The sequence below is a fragment of the Aquila chrysaetos genome, chromosome 20 (genome assembly GCF_900496995.4).
Source record: "Aquila chrysaetos chrysaetos chromosome 20, bAquChr1.4, whole genome shotgun sequence".
Lineage (NCBI taxonomy): Eukaryota > Metazoa > Chordata > Aves > Accipitriformes > Accipitridae > Aquila > Aquila chrysaetos.
In genome coordinates, this window is record NC_044023.1 from 24168754 (window position 1) to 24191882 (window position 23129).

The following is a 23129-nucleotide window of genomic DNA, read 5'->3' on the forward strand; positions in this document are numbered from 1 at the left end:
TGGAATGGCAGAGAGCCAACTGGCTGCCCCTTAGCTCTTCACACTACAATAGGAAAATGCATTGAGTGGGAAACTCCCTTCCCCTTAGCACCAGGCCAGAAGAAGTTAACTGTACAGACCCCACTGTCCTGTAAATGCTAATTCAGTGTGGGACAGACCTCTTGCAAGTTCATGATTTTCTCTGCTTTTTTTTTTTAAGGTGGTGGCTAGTCGCCAGTTGAGCAGGGGACTTTATCTGGGATAGTTTCTTGGCATTTACTTTCCATGTTGCAGGGCATCAGTGACCAAACACCTTCCCTTTACTGCAGGGTCAATAGTTGGGTAGAGTTGGTGGCTGTCTGTTACATACAGACTCAACTGCTATCTGACCACTTTTTCTTGTATTAAGATTATTTTTTTTATTGATAAAAGGGGATCTTTTACAGTAAAATTATGCTGCGTGCAGCCCATGAGGGCTATGGGGTGCTCTTGGTGCAGCCTCTGACCTGCTCCCTGGAGCTCTCCCCATCCTGGCACGAGGCAGTGAGAGGCTGGCTGGGCTCAGGTTTTGATGTTTATGGGTTTCTGGTCTCTTCAGCAGGTGTGTTGTCAAATTACCTGAAATAGTGGCAAGCTAGCACTGGCAAAGGAGGGTGTGTTGGGATCTGGGTACAAACTAGTGAAGCAAGTCTTTGCTGCTTTGCTTTCCTGGGGAGCCTGTTTTTTGGTTTGGGTTTTTTTTTTTTTTTTTAAAAAACAAACCCCCAAATCCTCAAGAACCCCACCCAACCTGTTTTCTGAGGATAAAATGATTAACAACAGCCTGGCTGCTACTTGCATCTGTGTTAAGTTCAGTCTTTTTTTTCTGAAGTGTAGGTTAGACCAACTTGAAGGGAGGGGCAGGGGCACGTTCTCTGCCACCGCTCCGTAAGGCGAGCGGAGCATCTCTTTACAAAGCACCCGCGCAAGGAGAGCTCGTGCTTCCCCGCCGGAGGCGTCTCGGGGTGACTGTCGGTGCTCTCTCCCTCCCAGGCCATGCAGTACATGGAGCTGATCCCGAAGGAGATGCAGCCGGTGGCGGGGACGGACGGGGCATACTATCGCCGGCGGCAGCTGATGAGACAACTCCCGCTGTACGACCAGGACCCGTCCCAGTGCCGCGGCCTCGCCGAGGGCGAGCTGAAGCTGATGGAAGACTTTGTGAAGAAGTACAAAGCCGAGGCGCTGGGCGTTGGGGAGGTGGCACTGCCGGGCCAGGGCGGCGGTGGGAAGGAGGAGGGGAAGCCGCAGGACAAGAGCATCGCTGCCGGCAAACCCCCCGAGTCCACCAACGGGGCCCTGGAGCGCGCGCCCGCCGGAGGGCACTACGTAAGTGCTGCGTGCCGCGGCAGCGGGACGCGCGGGCAGGGGTGTCCCGGCTCCGCTCTGAGTTCGGGGAGCTCGCGGGGGATAGATTCGGCCTCGGCTAGAGGGGGGAGAAGGTTGCGCCAGCCGGGGTGATCTGTTCCTCGTTCACGGTCCTGATCCTGCGGGCATCTCCGAGTCTGCTGCAGTGCTTTTTTCACACTACCGGAGCGGTGCTGCGATGCTCGGGTGCGTCGTGGCGTGCTTTGGTACAGCACCGGGAAAGACCCCGGTGGGACCCCTCGCGTGCTCCTGCCGAGCACCGGCGTCCGTCTAACGGGGTGAGGAGGGGTGGGTTGTCTCCTCTCCGCCATCTCCCTCCCTCCACGGCAAAAGCGGTGCCGAACCACCAAGGTAAGTAAACTTTCCATTAGCTGTAGGAGCCAGTGGTTTCAGCTTTGGATTCTTGGCAGCTCTGAAAGGCTGGGCGTGACATGTCCCTGGGTGATTGTGCATCGGTCAGGTACTCGAGATCAGAAACTGTTTTACTGAGAGCTAGTGAGTATTTCCAGCTAGGCTTCCAGACCTGCGCAAGTGGAAAGACTGCGAGTGACAGGAGGTGGTGGCTCAGTCTAATTAATGCAAAGCTGTGAACGTGGAGATAGTGCTCCCGGGGCTGGAATCACTCTGGGGGACTTTGAACACACCATGCACGTCTCTGGGCGTAAAAATACATTTCCACGGGGAAATGATTGAGATTCCCCAACACCATTTTAGATTTATGTTCTCCCAGCACCTTCGGGAGTGGCCATTGTAGTTGCTAAACAAACGCTTATCACAGAATATGGTGAGTGAAAATATTTCGTACTGGCCCTTGTGAGGGTGACTTGCAGCAAAGGATTTAAAGCTGGGAAAAAAATGGTGTCTGAGTGTTTTTAGGGCAAGATTTTTCTAGCCATTACTACACTGGGATTGTAGCATGTTAAGAGCAGTTTTCATTTTCATTCCATATTGGGTAATGTCTCCCCTCCGCTATGGCCTTTTCTATTAACGTGCATCTGACTTTCAGAGCCCGGTGATACAGTAAAAGTTTTTCACTATTGCAACAAAATACTGAATTGGACAAAGAATTTTAAGCTAAAATAAATAGCCAAAAAAGGAAGGTTTCCATTAAACTCATTAATAAAAGTCATCTTAGCAATGAGGGTTTATTTAGACTGCAAGTTTGTCCTTCCAAATAAATACATAACTGTGATGTTATTCTCTGTAGTTTAAAGCATCGTTTTTCTAGAGGCACTAGCTGAAAAATGGAACTGCTTCAAAAGCAGTTGCAGGAGATCCACTTCGACCAGCACACTGTGCAGCTCAGCTCACAGCAGACTGCAAAGTGCTGTGGTTTCTGGCTGTTCTGAAGACAGACCTCCTGCTTCCCCCCTCCAAATTAAAATGGGCAGGTTTTTTTTTAATCTTCTGTGCAGGAATTAATGCAGCTGACCTGATACGAATGGACTGTGTCCCAAGACCTGAAATGTGCTGAACTGGCTTTCACAGAACTGCACTGAAAGAAAAGTTCTGCCATAGAGAAATGAGATAGAGCACTTTGCAATATGTGTGAGGTTGAAAGTAGTTGTGAGCAAAATGACCTATATGAAGACAGAGAATGAATGTAAAGGGACTGAGAAATGCAGTGCACGAAGCCATTGACACCGGAGGCTTTAATGTTGTCGAAGTGTTCAGGGTTGAAATGTAGATCAGCACGCTCCAGAAGTGGAGGTTTAGGTACCTCTCTACTTGTGTGACCATCTCCTGTGTGTCTCCTAAAACTTGGGTGTTAAACATGACGCCTGGTCCCAAGCCTGAGGAAGCTCCGTGAGCCCCCCTCCGCCGCTGCTCTCTGCGATGCCGCAGGTGATGCCCACAAGTGCCACCAGCCTGCCCGGGGACACTCCAGGACATGCTGTCCTCAGCTGGGAGCATGTTTGTCCCAGCCCTCGAAGACCTGCAGGACTGCAGGAATGAAAAAGGCTTTTTGAGAAGATATGAGTGCCTTTGGTTCAAGAGCATAGGGGGAAAATAAGGTGCTGAATAGCTTTAGGAGATCCTGATTCTCAAGCATGATGCTTCTTCATTTGAGTCCGTTAGAAGTAGGACACAGATTTGAATCTGTTTAATACCAAACCTCTTAATTGGCACCAGCGGCTTGATTTCACCCTATTTCAGATCAATGTGTGAGTCTGAGCTATAGATTTATGAACTTTGGGGGGGGGGGGGGGGGGGAGGGACGACACACACTAAAAAACCGCTACCCTTGCTCTAGAAGAGAATGAACCCAGAAAGCACCAAAGCTGCACCAAGAAACAAGCTGGAATGATTTCCTTGGGTGTTTGTGTGGTCCCTGTGCTAAGGTTGTTAAACCTCTTATTGCACACTCAGGCCAGCTGTGTTGAAATTGGTGTGTAAAGGAAAACATACAGGGCCAATGTAAATCACTGTCAGAGGCATCAGAGCTCAAACAGCTTTTTGAACTTGTCTCTGCTGCAGAGAGGGGCCCCATGTCTGTCCTATGAGCTGAAGGTTCTCCACCAAGCATAAAAATCATCTTTAACCCCCTCAGAACTGGAAAGTGTTCTGGTGTTATAAGCCACTGTGGTGGAATCAAATCAAATCCTGAGGCAGTTGATCAAAATTAGCCACTGTCCCAAAAAGCTTGAGGCCAGCTGTGTAGTGAGTGCTCAGGGGAAGCTTCGTGGTGTCCGGGGAGCTCCTTCTGTGGGAGCTCTCATTGCAAAATAGCAGCCAGTGGAGAATGCAAGTTTGAAAAAGCTTATGAGAAAGGGACACTTTCTTGGCCAACACCTCTGGTAACTCTGCTAATAAAGTCTTCACTCCTTTCCCTCTGCAATGGAGATGTAAAATGAGTACCAAGCTGTAATCCCATCTTAAATTTGAAGAGCCGCTTTTTATTTAGTGTGTAAATGGCAGGGCGATGGAAGTTATATGATACTTGGGAAAAGCCCTGTGAATAATTGCCATAGAAAGAAACAGCAAAATAAGTTGGTTTTTTAACAGTTCTTATTGGCAAGAAACTTGAGCTTGGAGTTGGAAAGCTGCTTGTGTTTGTTCTCGCTGTTAGATCCTGCAAGATAAGCAGGGCTGGGATGGATGGGTCGGGCGCTTTCCCTGGGGGTGACAGTGTGGAGGCAGCTGCAGGGTCGGGCTCTCTGGTCCCCGAGTCGCCCAGATCTGGTGCCTTGGGGAGGTATCAGGGGCGTAGGGAAAAGCACGGCCTCGGTCCCGTATGATGGGTGCAGAATTGATCGGAGCCCCTCTGCCCTCGCTGACAGCGAGGCCGGTGTGCCGGCAGTAGCGCTCTGCCAGCTGGTCCGCACTGAGCGCGGCAGCTTCACGTCCTTGTTCATGGAGACCAGAAATAGCTCGGCTTCTGCACCGCCCTGAGCTTTTACTCCTTCCTTGGCGTGCGTCTTGGGACTACTTAGAGAAGCGTCTGAAGCCCTTCGCGGTGGAAGGAGCAGTGTAAGCAGACGTATCCCCTTTCAGACTCGCAGAAAAGCCAAGCCAGGAAACATTTTGTCTCTCCTCTTGCGCTGCTTTTGCTCGTTATACTGGATTTGCTGGTAAAATAGGAGATGACTGTCAGCATGGTGGAAGTGCTCCAAGGGCTGCGGGACAGTTACTGAAAATCCAGACTGAACGAAGGAGGAGGCAATAGCAAAATGTGTGGCGTGCTAGAAATAATAGCAACAAAACAAAGAAAAGCCACTTGGTGGGTGTAAACAGGCCTGTAACCTTCTGCTGTGTAAAGGGAGAAATGAGTTTAAGAAAACTCCCTACATGCAAAGAATAGTCTCTTTACCACTCATGCCGTGAACTAGCAAAAGGGGCTGGATGTGGTGGGGAACTTGTCTTTAGTCTGGCACTTGCAGAGCTCATAGAGAAACCCCACTCCCTCTGGGCCCCCGGAGAGGCTGTTTCTGCCACTGCTGCTTTACTGGGGTTGTAGCAGGGAGGATCACCGGGGGTCCTGTACTCCCAGCACAGTGTTTCCCGGGCTGTGGTGGCATCAGGGTGTTGTTCCTTGGGACGTGGACCAGAGCTACTCCGTGGGACATCCCCCTCCTCTGTCCCTGCCCCATCCCCGATGTCTGCCTGGATGCCCTCCTCAGGAACTGTTAGCTTACCTTCTACTGAGAAACTTTATTTTTATGTCTCTTCTACCCACCTATTAGAAGGTTGTTGACTTAAATCAGAGCATTTGTAAGCGAAGTCATCGTCTGAGCACAGAGAAATTCCTGACCCTGTGCTGCCTGGACAGTGCTGGAGGGGGGAACGCTGCTGTGCAAATGCTCCGGTCGGGCACAGCAGCTTCAACCACAACGCGTGCGACACACAAGCTGCTTCGCACTGCGTCTTGGTTTCATAAAAGCCGTAGCCAGACTGCTGTGGAGACTGCGAGTAGGTCTGGCCTTGCAGCCAAGGGCTCTGCTGGAAGAGACTCCAGCTGCTACTTAAGAGCACTTCTTCTAGGGAGTGACAAAGCACAGACTCAGAAGCTATTAGCCTGACCTGGACTATCCAGACTTAAATAGGAACTTAAATAACAGCCCATCAGCTGTGAGCTTCAGAGAGGAGAGCTTTAAAGCTTGCTCTTAACTAATAGCAGGATCGCTCTGCAGGCACGGATAAAGAGTAAACCCAGTTGGTCTTGTGTGTAGTATGTGTAGATGCTAATTACTCTTCAGATTAGCCAAATCTAATTCTGTCTTTTTGGACTGTTATAAATTGAAAGCACTGTGCTGAAATCTGTAGAGTGACATCTGCCTTAGGCATAGAGGTATATATTAAAAAACAGTGAGAAAAGAACAAAGTTCGCAATCTCTATGCAAAATAACATCTTTGACGTGCTGTACTTCTGCACTATAGGATGTCTTAACTCTTTCCTGGAGAACCTTTGGATCTTAGTGAAGGTTGGCTTTAGCTTGGGGAGTGGGTCCCAAAGGCCAGACACTTAGCTGATGGTGGATAGTGCCATTCTTACCTGCCTGAGGATATGGCTGCAAGAAAGTAAACAGTATTCCAGGTGAAGGCTGGCAAATATATACTTATAATGACTTTTAATAATATTACAGCTTGACACTCTGTCCATACGTAGCACTGGTCCAAACGTTTGCACAGGGTGTGGAGCGATAGACTTGGAGGTGTTGGTTCTGTCAGCTGTGGGTGCCCTGTGATGCTCTCTGTGTTGTCTGAGTCTTGTTGCACAACTGAGATATTTTTCCCAGCGCTTTTCTGGAGCTGCAACCATTGCCTTCTCTTCAGTTTAGTGTTTCCTTGCTCTTCCACCTTGCTGCACTGTTTCGATAGCCTCATTGTGGACCGGTGTGTTCGCTGGGCCTTCCAAGCTGGTACAGCTGTGAAATCCGGCTTTGGTATTCTCAAGTTTCCCTTCGCAGAATAAGAGCTGAAACAAAAACAACCTAAGCCACACAGCTTAGCAGTCGTGGAATTAGATGTTTTATTTCCACTGTCCTCCTTGGTGCTGCGGGCTGTCGAGCAGGCGCACAGTAGGTCCTTCGGACTATGCAGAAGCGGGAAGCGTTGAGGACGTGCTCGGAGATCGCGGTGTTCTGTTTTGCTGACCACGCCGCGTGCCAGCTGCGCGGTTAAGCACGATGCGTCGAAAAGGTGCCGCGAATCAGGATGAGGAGTAAACACCCATCCCGTGCATCGCCGCTTTTGCTCCCGCCCCGCGCTCACCCCGCTGCCTCTCCGTTGCAGCGCTGCGAGACCTGCAAGCAGCCGGTGCCGGCGGACTGCCCGGTGGTCTACGCCGACAGGGCGGGCTACTCCCGCCAGTGGCACCCGGCGTGCTTCGTCTGCTGCCGCTGCTCCGAGCCCCTCGTCGACCTCATCTACTTCTGGAAGAGCGGGGCCGCCTGGTGCGGACGCCACTACTGCGAGAGCCTCCGGCCGCGCTGCGCCGGCTGCGACGAGGTAGGGACCTGCCCTGGGGTCCGGCCGCCCGCTCGTTCCTCTGGGAGCGGCATCCTTCTGGTGCTGGACACCGGGTCCGCGGCTGCTCTGGGGAGCTGGAGGTGCCTAAAGAAAATGGGGTGAAGCAGCGGGACGTTAACGACGGTCTCGGCTAGCTACGCCGTATCTGTCTCGGAGCGAGGGTCCGGCTCTAGTTGCGTTTAAAACCTGATGGTTTTGTAGCGCTTAACTGCAGCCCGTGGCCTTGGCGCAGTTGCTCAGGAGCAGTGCTGTGCCTTTATTTACCCGTTCCCAAAGCCTGGCCTCCGCAGCTAACGGGCTTGGTGGGAGGCGTGGGGCCGGTTCTCCCTGCTCCTGCCGTGCTCCGGCTCGGCGAGATGGTGGAAATAAGCAATTTTCTGTCTTTCCATAGATCATCTTCTCGGAGGACTACCAGCAGGCAGAAGGGATGACCTGGCACAAGAAGCACTTCGCCTGCCTGGAGTGTGAGACGCTGCTGACCGGCAAACCCTTTACTCTGGACAACGCCAGCCTCCTGTGCACGACCTGCAGCAAAAGCAAACGCCTCTGAGCGGGGAGCAGCCCGGGGGCGAAGCGGGCTCCCCGAGGTCCCACCAGAACTGGGGTCATTTCTCGAGTAAATGAGAAGGGGAAGGTTAAAAAAAAATTAGAGCCTAGCTATTCACTTGCAAGCAACTAAGTGCCCCCTTGCATCCCATATAGCTTGCAGGAGAATATTTCCTTGGGCAGGATGCAAAGAAAACTCGTACGCCTGCGGGTGGGAGGTACACGGCATATCTGACTAGGAGCGACTGAAAAGGAGGTTCTGTGTTATGCTGTTTTTTTATAAAGTCTCTCTAAGCTTCTTACGACTAAGATCTTCCAATAGTCTTTTGGAAATAATGCATCTCAAAAGTAACTTTTGGCATGCTAAACCTATGGTCATGGTCAAAAACAAGGGTGGTTCATATTTTTTGAAATCCATACTGGAAGTTTACACTAACAGACTGCTGACAACTCTACTAAAGCAGTGGGTTTGAAGAGTTTGATTAACCCGGGTGATTACTTTCTGAAAGCAAATGATAGAAAATTGCAGCAACATGTAGCTGTAGCTTTCTCCTCCTAAGAGTACAATAATGTAAGAATAACAAGTTGGCACACAGGGCAATTGGTTTAACCCTGTTGAGATGGGAAGGGTGCAGCTCTGCCACAGGGCAGCTGACTGGCCCAACACCTGTGAGCTTTAGCCCTGAAACTGGAATGCAAAAGCATTCCCGGGAGGTCCCACCGACCCGACTGGGCTCCCCGGCCTCTCGCCTGCCTCCCACTGCCTGTTACTGCAGGCGAGCGTGTGTCCACAGAGCAGCATTGTGTTCCTACTGCGATGCTGGAGGTCGTTAAGCATTTAAAGTATGGGCCTTTATTTTGGCTGGGTTTGACCAGGAATTTTATGGAAAACAGCTTTCCAGCCTAAGCTGTCTTGTGGGGGGGGGTGGGGGGAGACACGGTGCCTGAAATGCTGCAATGCCAGTTTTTCCCTGTAATATGTCAATGACCCCCTCCAAGTACGAGGGAACCGTACCTTCCCCTGGGAGCTGGCAGCACCCTCGCCCCGGGCTCTGCCCTGCTCCTTGTCCCGCAGCTCTCCCGTCCCTAGGGGAGGTCCCCGTTGCCTCTTAGATCTGATGGGGTGACACCATCCCAGGATCCGGCACCGAGTCTCTGCGGATAGTATTTGTTCCCTACATCAAGCGATGCTTCTCGTAGTCACTGAAAATATCAGATAGTCCAGGCTGGCAGATGTCTGTGTGCTCAGTCTTTTTTCTTATATCAAATGTCTACATTATTTGCCAGAGAACTGGAATATTTTTTTGCTGAGGTGAGTGTGCAAGGAGCTCACAATTGCTAGGTTTTCCTTTTGCTACAGAAGACGCTGGTTTCTCTTTAAAGCATGCTCCGTGCTGTGGATGTTCGCTTGCCTATGATAAAATAACTTGCAAATGAGAGTTGGGGGAAATTGTACCTGCTGCAGGGTTAGAGCGTGTGAGCTGCGGGCCGGACTCTGCCCCTCTGCTGGGTGCATCAAGGGATGCCCCGCTCCACTGCTGGGGGGGAGCAGACCAAGTCCGTCACTGTCTTTGAGTAGGTGAGACCGACGTGGTGTAAAGACATATCTGTATGGGGGGTGCGAGTGCCTCTTGCGCTTTGCCCAGCCCCGTGCTGTTGCGTGGCTGATGTTCCTGGAAACGCTGGGGGATTTAAAGAGAGTAAATGAAATGCTGCTGCTGGAGCAGAGCAGGAAAATCCCGAGGTGGCAGCTGTAGCTGTGGGGGAGATGGATGTGTGTTGCAGGGTGTGGTGGTGCGCATGTTTCTGGGGTCATTTGTCCATCTCGTGTTAGTCAATGGATGCGTTGAGTGCCCGGGGGTGTTGCTTCTGTAAACTCGGTCGGATGCTGCAAGTCAAGAGAGGATGAGTAGACCTGAAGTTGTGCTAGGTATAATAAAGCTCCCTTGGATCAGCCTCAGATACAGGCACTTTGGTTATAAGTAAAGTGGGAATGAAAAATAAAGCGCAGCGCTTAGCTTTACTGCCTCCTCTTCATTTTGTTACAAACGAAATGTCTTTACATCTCTGTGAATTTTTTTTTAAGACGCATTGTTGTTCTAAACCCTGCGATGTTAAGGTAGCCAAAAGTGCATGCGCTTAGTGTAAGCAGTGACAGGAATAGTGGAATCACCTATGAAATGCTATTTCAGCACAGGCATTAACATCTAAAACAGCATTCCCTGATGGAAGGTCAGTGTCCATCTGTGCACACAGCTGGTTACCTCTTAGAGTGATTTGCCTAGGAGGTAGGTGCACAGCCATTACACAGATGCCCGAAAGAAAATTAAATGCAAAAAAAAAAAAAAAATCAACAAAACATCAAGTTTTAATAGTATTTCACTTTTAAACTAAACTACTGCTATCACAAAAAACTCAATAACGTGTTGTACTCTTCTCCCTGGGTGTTTTTGGTTTGTTTTGCCTTGGCTGGCTGCACGATCCTCGCGGGGTTTGTGATACAATGAGCACAGGGGAAGGGTGAGCCAGACCCCAACTGCAGCGGGGTGTTCCTTCAACTGCAGGAACTGGGATGCTGGCTGTCGGCTGTCCCTGCTCCAGAGCTGCTGTGTGGTCCCCTCCCCAGGCTGCAGGCTGGGGGGCTTGGGGGAGCCCGTGAGCTGGGTGCCCTACTCTCAGCTCTGACACCATTGAGCCTCACAAACAGCACAGTGATGATTTTTCCTTTTTTTTCTTTTTTTTTTTTTTTTTTGAGTGTTTGACACCAAGTAAGCTAGCTTGAGGTGCATGGTGTGCATCAAGGCCAGAAGAGATGACGGTGGGTGGCTGCGGCACGTCCCCAGGGTGGGGAATGCTTGTCCGGACCTCGAACGTCTGTCGCTAAACCTGTATGGCTGGGGACCCGCGTCCCGCGCCTCTACGGCAGAGAGGGCTGAGGTCGCTCCCAGCTCCCTACGGTTGGCATGTTCGCTCCGTCCGTGGGGCAGCACCTACGCATAAGCCCTGTAGAGGTGGGATTTCCAGCGGGCCCCTCTTCTCCCAGGGCCCCCTCCCCTCTCGCCTGCCTGGGGGGGTGTGCGGGTAAAGGGGATCCCCCTTCCACCACAGCTGGGGTTAAAACACCAGCAGAGGCTCGCGGGGAGGCGGTGGGGAAGAGGTGGTGCTTGTTTTCTCTGCCGCAGAAGAATGTGCGTGGTGGGAGCTTGGGTAAATGTCAGAGCGGAGGCGCGGTGAGAGGACGGGGTTTTGGGGGGAGCGCTGGCACCCCAGGGCGGCAGCGGGGAGGGGGGTGTAATGCTGAGAGCGTCCAGCGCTGCACTGCTGCCCACCGCGGTGGTGGGTGTCCCTGCCCTCGTGAGGGGCCGTGAGGGCTGGGTCATCCCTCCCTGCGGTGGGACGCTCTGGGAGAGAGAGGTCCAGTCCGCTTCACGTACAAGGACTGTCCCCGACGAGATTGCCTTTGCTGGGCTTATCTTGCCGGACTGTGACCGCAGCCCACGCGCAGTAGCATCAACTTCTGACGCAGTCTACCTCCGTTAACGCAATCCTCCATCGCTAATGCCTTTACTTGGCTACTTGGAAAAAAGATACCACTGTAGCATGTTCTGGTCTTGATTTTGTGATCTTTAAATTGTAATTCTTCCCCTCTGAAGTCCCTCTTTCAGCATACACGTGCTTGCTTCAGGCTTTTTGGACTGCTGGCATCCACTTGAGCCTTTCAGGTATTTCTGCAGCTTGTAAAATACTGTCTGCCAAAAAATCTACTGCAATTAAACAGCTTAACAAAATCCTGTGCTTCTCAAGTGTCAGGAGCAAAAGCGTGAAATTAATGCATCTAACAGCTCAAAACATATGTGAGTCTTTAGTTTTGATACTAAAATTGAAATTCAGTGTAAGCATGAGAAGATATTCACCCTGAGTGAAGACATTGTGCTGTGTTTTGCTATGGTTTATCATCTAGAACGAAGGAGGCTGCTGCAGCTGCCTTCTGCAGGTCACGAGCTCTGGTTTTCAAGAAAGTTAAATTTACGGGGGTATCCTGGCCTGTCTTATAGAGAGCTGTCAGCGAGCAATATACAGAGGGTCTGTACAGAAAATTGATAAAAATTGAGATGTTTCATAGGGTTACTATGTGTGACAGGAATAGACTAAAGGCAAAGATTGTGTTGTGTGACTATTTGAAAAGCATCTTGTGCTACTGCTGTGTCCTGTCCATCGTTTCAAATAAAAGCTCCTGTACAAAGACCGCTGGATGCTGCCTGGCTGTGTGCGTGACTTTAGCTGCTGTAGGTGGCTTTGGGACCCCCGGCGAGGGGGTCTGTGCACAGTGCAGCACTCCAGCCCCCAGTTAATGTGATCTCCTTTGCTACCCACAGCAATGGTCTCTGATGGAGGACGGTGTCCGCAATCCCACTTGCTGATTCAGCTAATCTGCATCACGCTGTGGTCTTTAATGTCCCCGCACCTCAATAGCGGTGTTAAGCCACCTGTAACGCTGCTATTGCGAGATGATGAGATGGGCTCATCTCATTACACTGCTATTCTGAATGTGCAAGTCTCTTCTCATCAGATAGGGAGATGAAAGAAAAACTAACGAAGAAGCAGGCAGCAGAACAGGGAGTGGGATGTGATGGGATGCTCACACCCTGTCAGCGGGGAGCGGGCATCTCCCAGGACTTGTCACGGCCCGCCGTGTTCCTGGGGGGCAGCCGGAGGAGAGCCGTGTTTGTACGCAGCCCTGAGCGAGCAGCTCACCCGCGCGTGAACGCTCGGGTGTAAAGCCTCTCACCTGGCCGTGGTCGGGTGGCCAGGGTGATAAGGACCTTAAGAGACAGGTCTCTGTCTGTGGTCAGGATGCTGCACGGTCATTAAGCTTTCGGAGCGGCTTCGGTCAGAGGCGTGCTGTGCCCAGTCTCTGCAGCTGTTCCCCTGTGCCGGGCGCGCTGGCTGTGTGAGTTTGTTTGTTTTCTCCCCAAGCTTTGCACTGGGTTCCTTTAACTGGAAAATCCAGGCGTTTGGATGCTTCAAGCTGCTCGTCCTGGCTGCACCAGGTTTGCTCTTTGCCAAGTGAGAACAGACAGGACGGGGTGAGGGATTTCGTAGCGGCCGCGGACAGCAACAGGTCTCACTGCGCCGACCGAGCACCGCGGTGTGCCGAGGACCTCAGCCACCCTTCCCGGGGAGGTGGCAAGGCCGGGGGTGACAGTGCCACGGGGCTGGTAACGTTTTCTGTGCTGCCGACACGTGAATTTCAGTGCTGCTGCTGCTGCGAAACCTCTCCGTGGACGTGGACGCAGATGCTGCTCGTTTCAACCGCTGCGGCATGGCACAGGGGTCCCGCACGGACGGTGCGAAGCGCTGGTGTCTGCCGGGCTGTAAGAGCTGAACCGGTGAGCTGAACTTCTCCCCTGGTGGGTTTTTAATATTAATCTAGCTCTTTCACAAAAGCATAGGGATAAATTGTCTAACGGTCACTTTAGCATCACGTATTTCAGTAACTGATACCAGTGTTTTAACTTGTGAATCTGCAAAGGACAAACCTTAATTTCCTCCTGTCGATGGCCAAAGATGGTGAGCACGCATGGAGTACGTGAACACTCAGCTCCAATTTAAATGCAAATGTTCTGTATAATTGTTCTCCTAAATATGACTGACAATACGTGAAATTGTTCCTAAAACTTTAAATAAACTATTTCTGGATAGGAAAGTCTCCCAAGTCTTGCTTCGGTTCCCTTCCCGGTCTCGGGGCAGGGATGCTGCCCGAGGGAAGGGCAGGAGCGCGGGAGCTGCAGTGGGGCGAGGGCTCCTGCGAGGAGGAGGGAAGGAGGAAGGTCCGAGATGCTGCTGCTTTTCACAGGCCAGAGCACACCGCCATCCCCGCGTCCGAGACGCTGGCTCGCATTGGTAAAATGGGCTGCGGCAGAGGGGCTGGGACAGCAGAGCAGGGGCCACGGGCGTACGGCGAGATGCAGTGAACGGGAGGTCGCAGTGCTGGGCAGGAGCCCTGCCCGCGCAGGCGTGCGTTTAACGGCGAGGAGCTGGCTGCGGGAGGCTACGGGGCTCCTGGGGAAGCCATCCCGATTGACTCTGCAAAATCTGCAGATGCTTAAATATTTCCATTGGGATAACGTTAACTCGTTACCCAGTGCCGTTACTTATTTGAGGTTAATTATTTAACAGGCTTAGTGAGTGCAATTACCCCCAGTATGTCCTCGAGATGGTCTAAAAGAGGAAGAAGGACTTTGAAAATAAACTCTTTAATGGAGGAGAAATGCATATTGAGTGTAGCGGCTCTGGCAAGGAAAGGTGGCCGTGCCTGAGCCCCGGCTCTGGGCTGGAGCCCACAGTCTGGCACACGCCAGCAGCCGAGGGGCAAGCCTCCGGACCCGGCCGGGGCGCGAGGGGCTGTGCCAGGCACGGGGGGGTCCTTCACCGGCTCCCCCCGCAAAAGCAGACCCAGCCGGGAGCACGGGGTGGGTGCGAGGGAGGGCAGAGAGAAAATAACCATCGACTGGGCAGAAACCGCATTTCAGCTGAAGTTTTGCAAGCTGAAGTTTTTCAAAGCTTAACTGATCTGAATCTACAAATATTTGCGGTGCTGTCTCATTTGTGGTCCCTTTTTTTTTTTTTTTTTAAGAAATATTTGAGGAAGAAAAAGGGACCGTCTGTTTGTGATTTGGGAGGATTTTGCCGGTGGGAAGGCAGAGGCTGTTTAAGGACAGCGGCTCTGTTCAGGTCACCTTCCTCCTCCCAGGTTTCCCACGATATCTCCCCTTGCCGCCGTGGTCATCCCCACCCCGGGGCCGCACGTCCCCTGGGACCAGAGGAGGAATTGGCCCCAGCTGCAGGGGAGTTCCTGTGCACTGCCCTGTACATAAGCTTGGGGAGCCTTCACTGCTAAAGAGGGGAGAAAAACAATTAAGAAATGAGCAGTGGCTGGAGCAATGCCTTTATAGACCTCAGCAAGGGAGGTGGGCTTGAAGGAAGGGAATCCTTTGCTGAAATGAATGCTGATTCTTTGTATGTATTTGCAATATCTAGTCTAAGACAAACAATAAAACTTGAAATAAAATTTCTCAGCTCAGATGGGTAGGAGGAAATTAGCTATCCCTGTGACAGGACAGTATCTTACTGTTAATGGGCTGCACCTTGAAGGCTAGGTGTCAGTCAACCCATCAGTGTCGAGGAGGGACTAGGAAGCTGGTTGGAGTCTCGCAGCAAGGCTTGCTCCCACCGCTGCCTGGTGGGAGCCAGAGGGAAGGTCGATCTGGAGGCATTTAGCAGGTTTCCCTCAGAGGTCTATGGAAAAGACTTGGGCACTGTGATTTATTTATGGGTGCTGAACCCGTGCAGAGGGAGCCCTGTCCTCAGGAGCAAAGCAGTGGTGGCAGGGCGAGAGCTGGGTGCTGTTGGGCACAGATGATGTGTGGACCTGGGGCCAACTCTGCACCCCCCACACTTCTGGGGCCGTGCAGAAAAGGTAGGAAAAATCCCTAAAAGCGGGGAAGAAATACGCTCTCCTGATCTTTTCCTACAGTGCACACACAGCTTTTTGGGTGTGAGAGCTGTTCGGCTCTGCAGGACTCGTCCCCTCGACCTGGGAGAGGCTGTTCTGCTCTGGCCAGAGGTGGAGGTTTGGATCGATGACTTTTTGGAATCGATGGGATTCTTTTTATTTACCTTGGTGGTAACAAACAGCCATAGAAAAGTTGTTGGTCTTGAGTATAACTCAATCCAATACCTGGGTGAAGACAATAGCCTTAAACAGAAACTTTTAAGGAGTTTTATATAGTGGAGTCAATTCTTAAAAGAATGTGATTTCAGATACCTATACCTAATAAAACTTAAAATTCAGTGGCTTCAGGTGAGAAAAACATAAACCAAGGACAGACTGAGGTGGCTATATAAACACTACAATAAAACTTGCTTAAAAGCCCCAGAGAGAAAAATTTAGAGGTGAAAAAACAAGTACTCATGAAGTGCTGGTGTGTTTCAGTGGAAACACTCTTCCAGAGACTTGCAACAGCTGCTGCTTTAGGACTGAGCTAAATAAAGTTCATATGGCTATGTGTTATTCTATAAAAAGTGAGGTTAATTATGCCTATATAAATCTAATTTGAGCTTTTATTTACTTTTTAACTCAACTTCTTCAGCCAAATCACCAAAAAAGTAAACCTTTCCACAATGAGGTTTTTAATGCATCGTTGCCTTATTTCACGAGTTGATGCAGGCAAGCATCTCCAGCAGCCCTGTGACACGGTGCTCATCCAGCGGTGCTTCTCCCGTCCTGCCTTGCACGTCTGCAGGAATACCTGATTTATGACTTTGCTCATCCATGCATGTGTTATATTGCTAATAAAAGAAAACTGGAGGGGACTAGATTTTGTCTACCTGGAAAGCAAAGTGCCTTCTGAACAAATTATGATGGATAGTGTTCAAATAACCACTCGTACTTGTCTAGGCAACTTCCAGGTGTCAGCTTAAACCATCTTGCAGACAGGTAACCCCATTGAGAAATGAAGTCTTCTGCAAGACACCCAGCCCAGGCTGCTGACGTGAGGGTGAGCTGCGGCCGTGCCTCATCATCCCACTGGCTGCAGGAACAGTGCTGCAGTGGCTGAATACACTTTTTTGGAATTGGGGCGGGGGGGGGTTAAGTTGTGCAAAGTGCTGACATATTTCACTGCTCCACTCGCTTGGCAAAGATAATTCTTCCATTGCTTTTCTACAGCCTTTGCTAGAAATTTGTCCCACCGGATGGTGCCTGGGTACCCCACACCCGTCCCTCTCAGCTAGGCTCGAAGCAAGCAGCCCGTGTCGGTGAGAGCTGCAGGAAGGCAGCCATGGGGTGAAATGGGGCAAAACCTCTGCAGTGGGAGTCCAGGTCTGCAGGTCCCAAACGCTGCAGGCACGCTCGGTCCCCTGGAGTTCCAGCTGCCCACGCTTTAGCTCCATCTACCATGCAGAGCGGGAAAAGGGCTTTTCCATGAAGCAGTTTCTGTCCCAATGCAACTTTAGCAGGCAAGCTGCAACAGATCTGGGGTAAGAAAGCCCGCACAGCAGGGTTGGTTATTTTTTCCTGTGTGACTCATCTGCCTTCGCACCGGTGCATCGCCCAGCGCGCTGCCTGTGCTGCCCGCCTCCAGCGTGCCCCCTGCAGCAGGCTGCACCGAGCCGCAGCATCAGTCGGGATGCCCGTAATGCCGAGGGCTACAGCACCTCACCGCCCGGGGTGGGAAGGCGCCGCACGCAGCTGTGTTATTGTTGAGCCAGATGTTTCATTACGGGCTTAGCAAATTCCTCCAGAGCCCCACAACGGCGCTGAAGCATGGAAACTGTCAAAGACAGACATTTTCTCTGCACATGAACTCAAAAAGCCAAACGAGACACAGGCCAACTTAAAGACCAGCAAATAAAGGTCTCTTTTATAAAAGAAACCTATTAATAGTTTGCCAAGACCTTCCCTTGAGACCGCCTAAATAAATTTCCTTAGATTGACAAGGCTTCAAAAGCAACCCTTTTAGCCAAACAGGACTCGAAAGCTGTTCAACTGGAAGGCACCAGCCTTCTGGTTTTGCAGCTCTGAACTTACTCAGAAAAGAAAGATCATTCTTCAAATCCAAGGAAAACTTGTTGCAGCAATTTTTCTTTTCTGGTGCTTTTACAGGGACTAAACGATCACACACTCTGGGAACCTCCAAATTAATAGCAAGTCACCTTTAATTAACTACCCTTGATAAATTGACTGTGCCTAATATTGAGGGGTTTTCATAAATTCCTTGAGGTTTGGGATGGACCTTCCTGTGGCTGGAAGAGAGTGGAGTCGTGACGAGCAGCTTCAGTAGTGCCACTGCGCCGGGGGAGAGGACGGATGCTGCCCCGCTGGGGATGCAGGAGAACAGACGATGAAAAGAAGTGGTGATTCAAGGGGATCCCTCTGCAAACCCCACCAGCCAGCTTATAAACAGGGTAAGCCTTGTGTCTGTCCTAGAGCTGTGCTTTAATGAAGTCCCCTCGTGTTCCTGAGCTTCTCCATGACTAACGCGTAGTTATTCCCTAGTTGCTGCATTACAGAACTGGCAAGTCTGTTGTGCTCATCCCTCTCCAGATCCAACACCACGGTCCCTGTGCCAACAAAAGATGCTTTAAACCATGTGATGAGAAGCTAAAGGAAAGACAAGAAGTGGCAGGTTAGGGTGGAAAACTCATCCTTGCTCCAATGAGCGTCGCATTCCTATCGACCAGGCTTGCAACGCCCGTGATGACGAACGGGGTTTGTTCGGCTGTGCCCGGGTGCGTGCCTGGCACAGGCAGGGCGGCTGCCCCGCGCCCCGCTCTCGTCCCGGGGGACATCGCCTGCCCTGCACCCCATGGCACAAAGCCTTCGCTCCCCCGACGGAGACCCGGCCGTCGGGTCCGGGCTGGGCTCCTGCGTATTGGCGCACGAGAAGGGCCGTGCACGGCTGCGTGACCCCCGGCAGCGTGGGGAGGCTCTTCCTCCCCATCCCTCCCAGCCCAGCGATCGGCAGCATCCCAGCAGTCGGTGGTGCAGGGACTGCGTTTTTGGGTTGCGTTTGCCTCATGGAGCTGGACCGTGGTCAGGAACTTCCCAAGAGCCGGTTTGTCTCGTACATCGCGTAAGGTGTCTGCGTGGCCTTAAATGGGCATGACGCTGGAGTTACATCTTCCCTTTTTTTGGGGGGGGGGGGAAGCCAAACAGAGCCCTCACCACGCTTCCTGCTGCCCTCGCACACACGCACATGCCACAAACCGAAATGAAACGTTTTGTTCCTCAGCCTTTAATTCCCCAGCGCTTCCTCCAAACGCACAGGCCAGCAAACAGATGGCTGTTGTACAAGCTGGGCCGCAGGAGAGACAGAGCCGCGCTGTTCTCCGGTTGCTTTTTCCATGGGTGTTTCCACGCCCCGCGGTGCCAAACCGCACCTCCCGGGCGAGCGCCGACAGCGAGCATCAGCTGAGGGTGGAGGCAGCCCAGCGAGGGGGGGAACAGCACCCGAAATGAGAGGGCAGCGTGCCCCCGTGCCCTGCTGCAGCCTTGCAGCTCGCGCGTTTCGCTGCCTCGCCATCCGCCAGCAAACCTGCTCTGCACCGTGGTGAACCTGGCGGGATGCAGCGTGGGCACTGCCCGACTCCATCCTGCCTGCTGCCAGCGCCTGCCGGGGAGACCGGGCGTACCAGTGAGGGGGGGGACCTGGGTCTGCAAACCAGTGACAGCGTTCGGTCGTCCCCGTTTCATGCCAGATTACGTTCATAGTGAGCTACAAGAGACTATTTTGTTTCTACGTACCAGCTTATATTTTAGATCCCCCAGAAAATGAATACCTTCCCGTATTCCCACTTTACGCAGCATGAGTAATTCCAGAAGAACTGCACTATTTGGTGATTCAGTTTTCCGTCTTTGACTCAACAACCACATAGCAGTTTGATGTTTTGGTCTGGGGAGGAATGGCTTGCTTTCAGCAACACCATCCCATATAGTGCCGGCATCCATCATGTGGCAACCCCCATCTTTGGTCACCGGACCCACAGAAGAACCTGCAAATGATGGAGAAAGGGAGACTTGCCCGGTAAAGTGGGAGAGAGGCAGGCAGGAGAGCCTGGAAGTGCTGGAAGGCAAGAGCCTGGAGAGAAAAATAACCCTTCCCAAGTAGTCTACCTGAACCGAAATGGCTCTTAGTTTTGTACCAAAGTTTAGTTGCCTGCCCGTGACATAGTGTAAAGGCAAAAGCGTGCACATCCCCGAGTGTCTGCGGGGTCAGTCAGCAGCAATTTGCATCTAATTTTTAAATGGCTGAGTTAATGCTGACTAGTTGATAGAGTCAAAACAAACAGGACACAAGCAGGACCTGATGCCCTGAAGGCTGGTCAGCGAGCGGATCCGTCGTGTTTGCCTCCATCTCTCTCAGGAGGAAAGGTCACAGCGTTGGTCCCATGGGAACACTGTCTGTCTGTCCGTGTCCGACAGTCCCCGAGCCCGAGTCCGTGCTTCCCCCTGCCCCGGCGGGGCCGCGGGCGCTCCCAGGCTATGAGAAAATCCTCCTATTTTCCCCCCAGACTCGGGCCCAGGCTTCCTCTCTTTGGGCAAACAAGGGAGTTCAGCCTGATTTCACGCAGCCATTATCAGGACTAATACACCATGACTGCCACTTTCAGCTTTTTCCATAGCATACTAATGCAGGAAATGAAAGACTAAATTGCAAAGGTTAACAGTCAGTGGCCTTCCTTATCCTCAGTGCAAACGAGCGCTGCCTGAGGATCAGTAATACCCCATGAATATTCAAAGCACAGCTCCCAGCAACCTCGGGCTGCTGCTTTATTTTTCAGAGAGAAAAAAATGGTATTTGCAGACTTGCTTTCCTAATATTTTGGCTGATCAGCTTAATTGTTTTTCTTCACAGCCCTTAATCGTGTCTGTTCCTGCAGCTATTATTCAGGCATTACTTCCGCAGATATTAATGTGTATTTTGTTTAAATACTGAGTGCCAGTGTCAAGCCCTAAGCCCTGTGCTGCTTGAGGAGTGGGAGGAAATCCAGGCAGTGTCTCGCAGGTTGGCAAGGACTGGGGCGCAGCCAGGGCATTAATCTAAACTAAGAAATGCTGGCTATATTTTAACATTGTCCAAATATTAACACTGCCCAAAGGATGTGGAGGTGTTGCCTTGACATATCAGCATCCAGAACACCATCTTTCGTGGCCAGATGTTAGGTCTCCAAGACACCTCTTTAAATGCAGGGCTTGGCCATGAACTATCCAAGAGAAAAGATTGGGAGCAAGCAGGAAGAAAAGCCCTTGGGACAACAGATGCCTTAACGAGACCACATCTCTTTCGGAGGGCTTCCATTGTGTCTCGTCTAAAGCCACGGCGGCACCAGTGTCCTCCAGCTCCCAGAGTGGGTGAGCTCGTCTCTGGGGCTGCGGCCGAGCTGCTCCGACCATGGGTCAGCGCTCAGGATCTGTCCTTGCATCAGCCTCCCACAATAATTCTTGTTTGGAGGCACACAAAAATTATTTCCTGTTGTTCCTGGTTTGCTATAGGTGACGTTAGCATTTTTTGTGAGCGCGCCTTACTATTTGCAGGTTGAAAAAAGTGAATTTGGGGCAGTTAGAGACATTTACCCACTTTCCAGCTCCTTTTCAAGGGAGATCAAGTACTGCAGCGGGGCTTATTGTTCTGCCAACACCTGACTGCAGGGGCACCCAGTGCCTTCCGAGGAGCACGAGCCGAGGCTGCTGCCCAGGCTCCAGCGTGCCCTCAGCAGTGCGACCCTCGGCTCTCCCCGGCTCGGTGGGCTTGCTTGCAGCCCCTCGTGCCCGGCAGCACCGTGTGCCCGGCTGTCACACTCACCGGGGCGGCCGCAGCAGGCAGCCCGGGGGTTACAGCCCTTGCTGCCAGAGCCTGGGGCTGGGTGGGATGCTAACCGCAGGGCTGGACCGCTTGCAGAGAGCTGGGCTCACTGGTTCCTGACACATGTCTGCATTATTAAATGCAGCTGGGAGAAAAGCTGGTAGGGGGAATCCTAAGCTTGGATTCGGTTTTTGGAAGCGCTGCCGTCCCCCACCTGCTCCCTGGCCAGGTTTCCAGCCACTGCTGTTCCTGACCCCTCCCAAGCCGCACAGGTCGTCTGCTGCATTCCCAAAAAGCGCACAAGCAGGGGCTTCCTCCAGCCGCATCGCTGTGGCCCCATACGGGAATTCCCGTACCCACAGACCTGCTTTTGCTCTGCTGGGGACCACGCTTGCTTCTCGGTTGTCAGCGGGCAGCTGAAGCACTGTCACACTGGGCAGCCCAGCATCCCAGCTGGCTGCTCCAGGGCCGGAGCCCCCCGGGTCACTGCCATGTGCACAGCCCTGGGATGAGGCTCTGTTTCAATACTTCATGTCGGGTTAAAGTAAAGGGACACCAAGACCTCTCCCTGTCCCTTGCTCTTTGCTGTTCTGCTGCAGCGCAGCGAGTGGCTGCCTGGGGAAATGCCAAAGCTCTTGATAAAGCTCGGTTATGTCAGCAACTCAGCAAATCCCCAAGGCACCACTAAATATGAATAAAGAGGGAATAATGCCAGGAAATCAGTCCCCAAGGAGAGGCCACCCCAAGGAGTTCCTGGTGATTTTGGAAGCCGCCCTAGCTCCAGCCTGCCCGGCACCCACATTTGCCCTCCTTAGCATGCCAGGGATGCGCTCATTGAGGCACACCAGCCAAAAGAAGAGCCCTTTGATTTTGTTTTTTAGTACAAACAAACTGAAAAAGTTACAAATATCTTTTATCCTTTAAGACTTTTTCCCCCAAAGGACAGAAGTTTAGACAAATCAAAGCCTAGTGTTTACAGTTGAAAGCAACCAGCGAGGAAACTGCATCTTCTGCTTTGTTTAGAATATACAAAAATTTCCTTGACTGTCAGGCACAATATTTAAACCATAAAAGTTCAACAAATGGTACATGCTTTCCACTAACCATGGCAAATGCCACATGCACCCACACGCCAGCCGGTGGCATGCAAACCGCACCGGCTCTCGCCAGCTTTCTCCTGTTCTCCAGTGTGCTGGGTCTGGCTGGGAGGCACTCAGCACTCAGTTGCCCACAGCCTATTAATATTGACGCTGCCCTTCCCTGCTGGTTGGTGTGGGAAATGCCCAGCTCATAATATCGTGACACAGACATTTGCTTAGGGTAGGAAGTAAAGCTGCTCTTAAAGAGGAACTTCTTTTTGGTTCCTGTGGAAATCAAGTCAGTGTGACAGGCAACGCTTTTTCCTATCAGAAGGAGTAGGGTGCAGTGGATGGCATCAGCGGCCCAATTCTGTTCTGTTTTGGTTTACTTTTTCCAGAAAGCCTGTCCTTTTATCTTTCATACCCTATGGGCAGTTTGAATGTAACTGATCTATCTGAGGCTGCAGCCTACTCTTAAATCTTCAAGAATAAACCTTTCTTTCCTTTTATATTAATTTTTTTTTTCTTGGTCTGGCTTTAATCACTTCAGCAAGGCATGGCATTTAGATTTTGCATCAGATTTCTGGTTGTCGTATCCCAGTCAATAGTCCCTCGTGTGACTTACGTCTACACTTTAAAAGAGCATGAAAGTACCCTTTGATTAAACTTATTGGGTCGCATTCCCCTGTGGAAACTTGCTGCAGCCAGTTGAGTAGCGGCAGGGAAAACCTGGCCCACTCTGCCTGGAGTGAAAAATTTTGGCATCAGGTTTTGGAGGCTG

The 23129-nt window shown here is 51.6% G+C and overlaps 1 protein-coding gene across 2 annotated transcripts in view; it reads left to right on the forward strand.

Moving 5' to 3' along the window:
* The window catches only part of LMCD1 (LIM and cysteine rich domains 1), a 34504-nt gene extending 26027 nt beyond the window's left edge, over window positions 1–8477 (forward strand). For both annotated transcript variants that reach the window (XM_029996216.2, XM_029996217.2), the window contains exons 4-6: window positions 1012–1347; window positions 7120–7335; window positions 7748–8477. In XM_029996216.2, coding sequence (XP_029852076.1) covers window positions 1012–1347; window positions 7120–7335; window positions 7748–7906 — 711 coding nt within the window. In that variant the 3' untranslated portion in view covers window positions 7907–8477. The remainder of the gene's footprint in view (window positions 1–1011; window positions 1348–7119; window positions 7336–7747) is intronic.
* Window positions 8478–23129: the final 14652 nt, after the last annotated feature.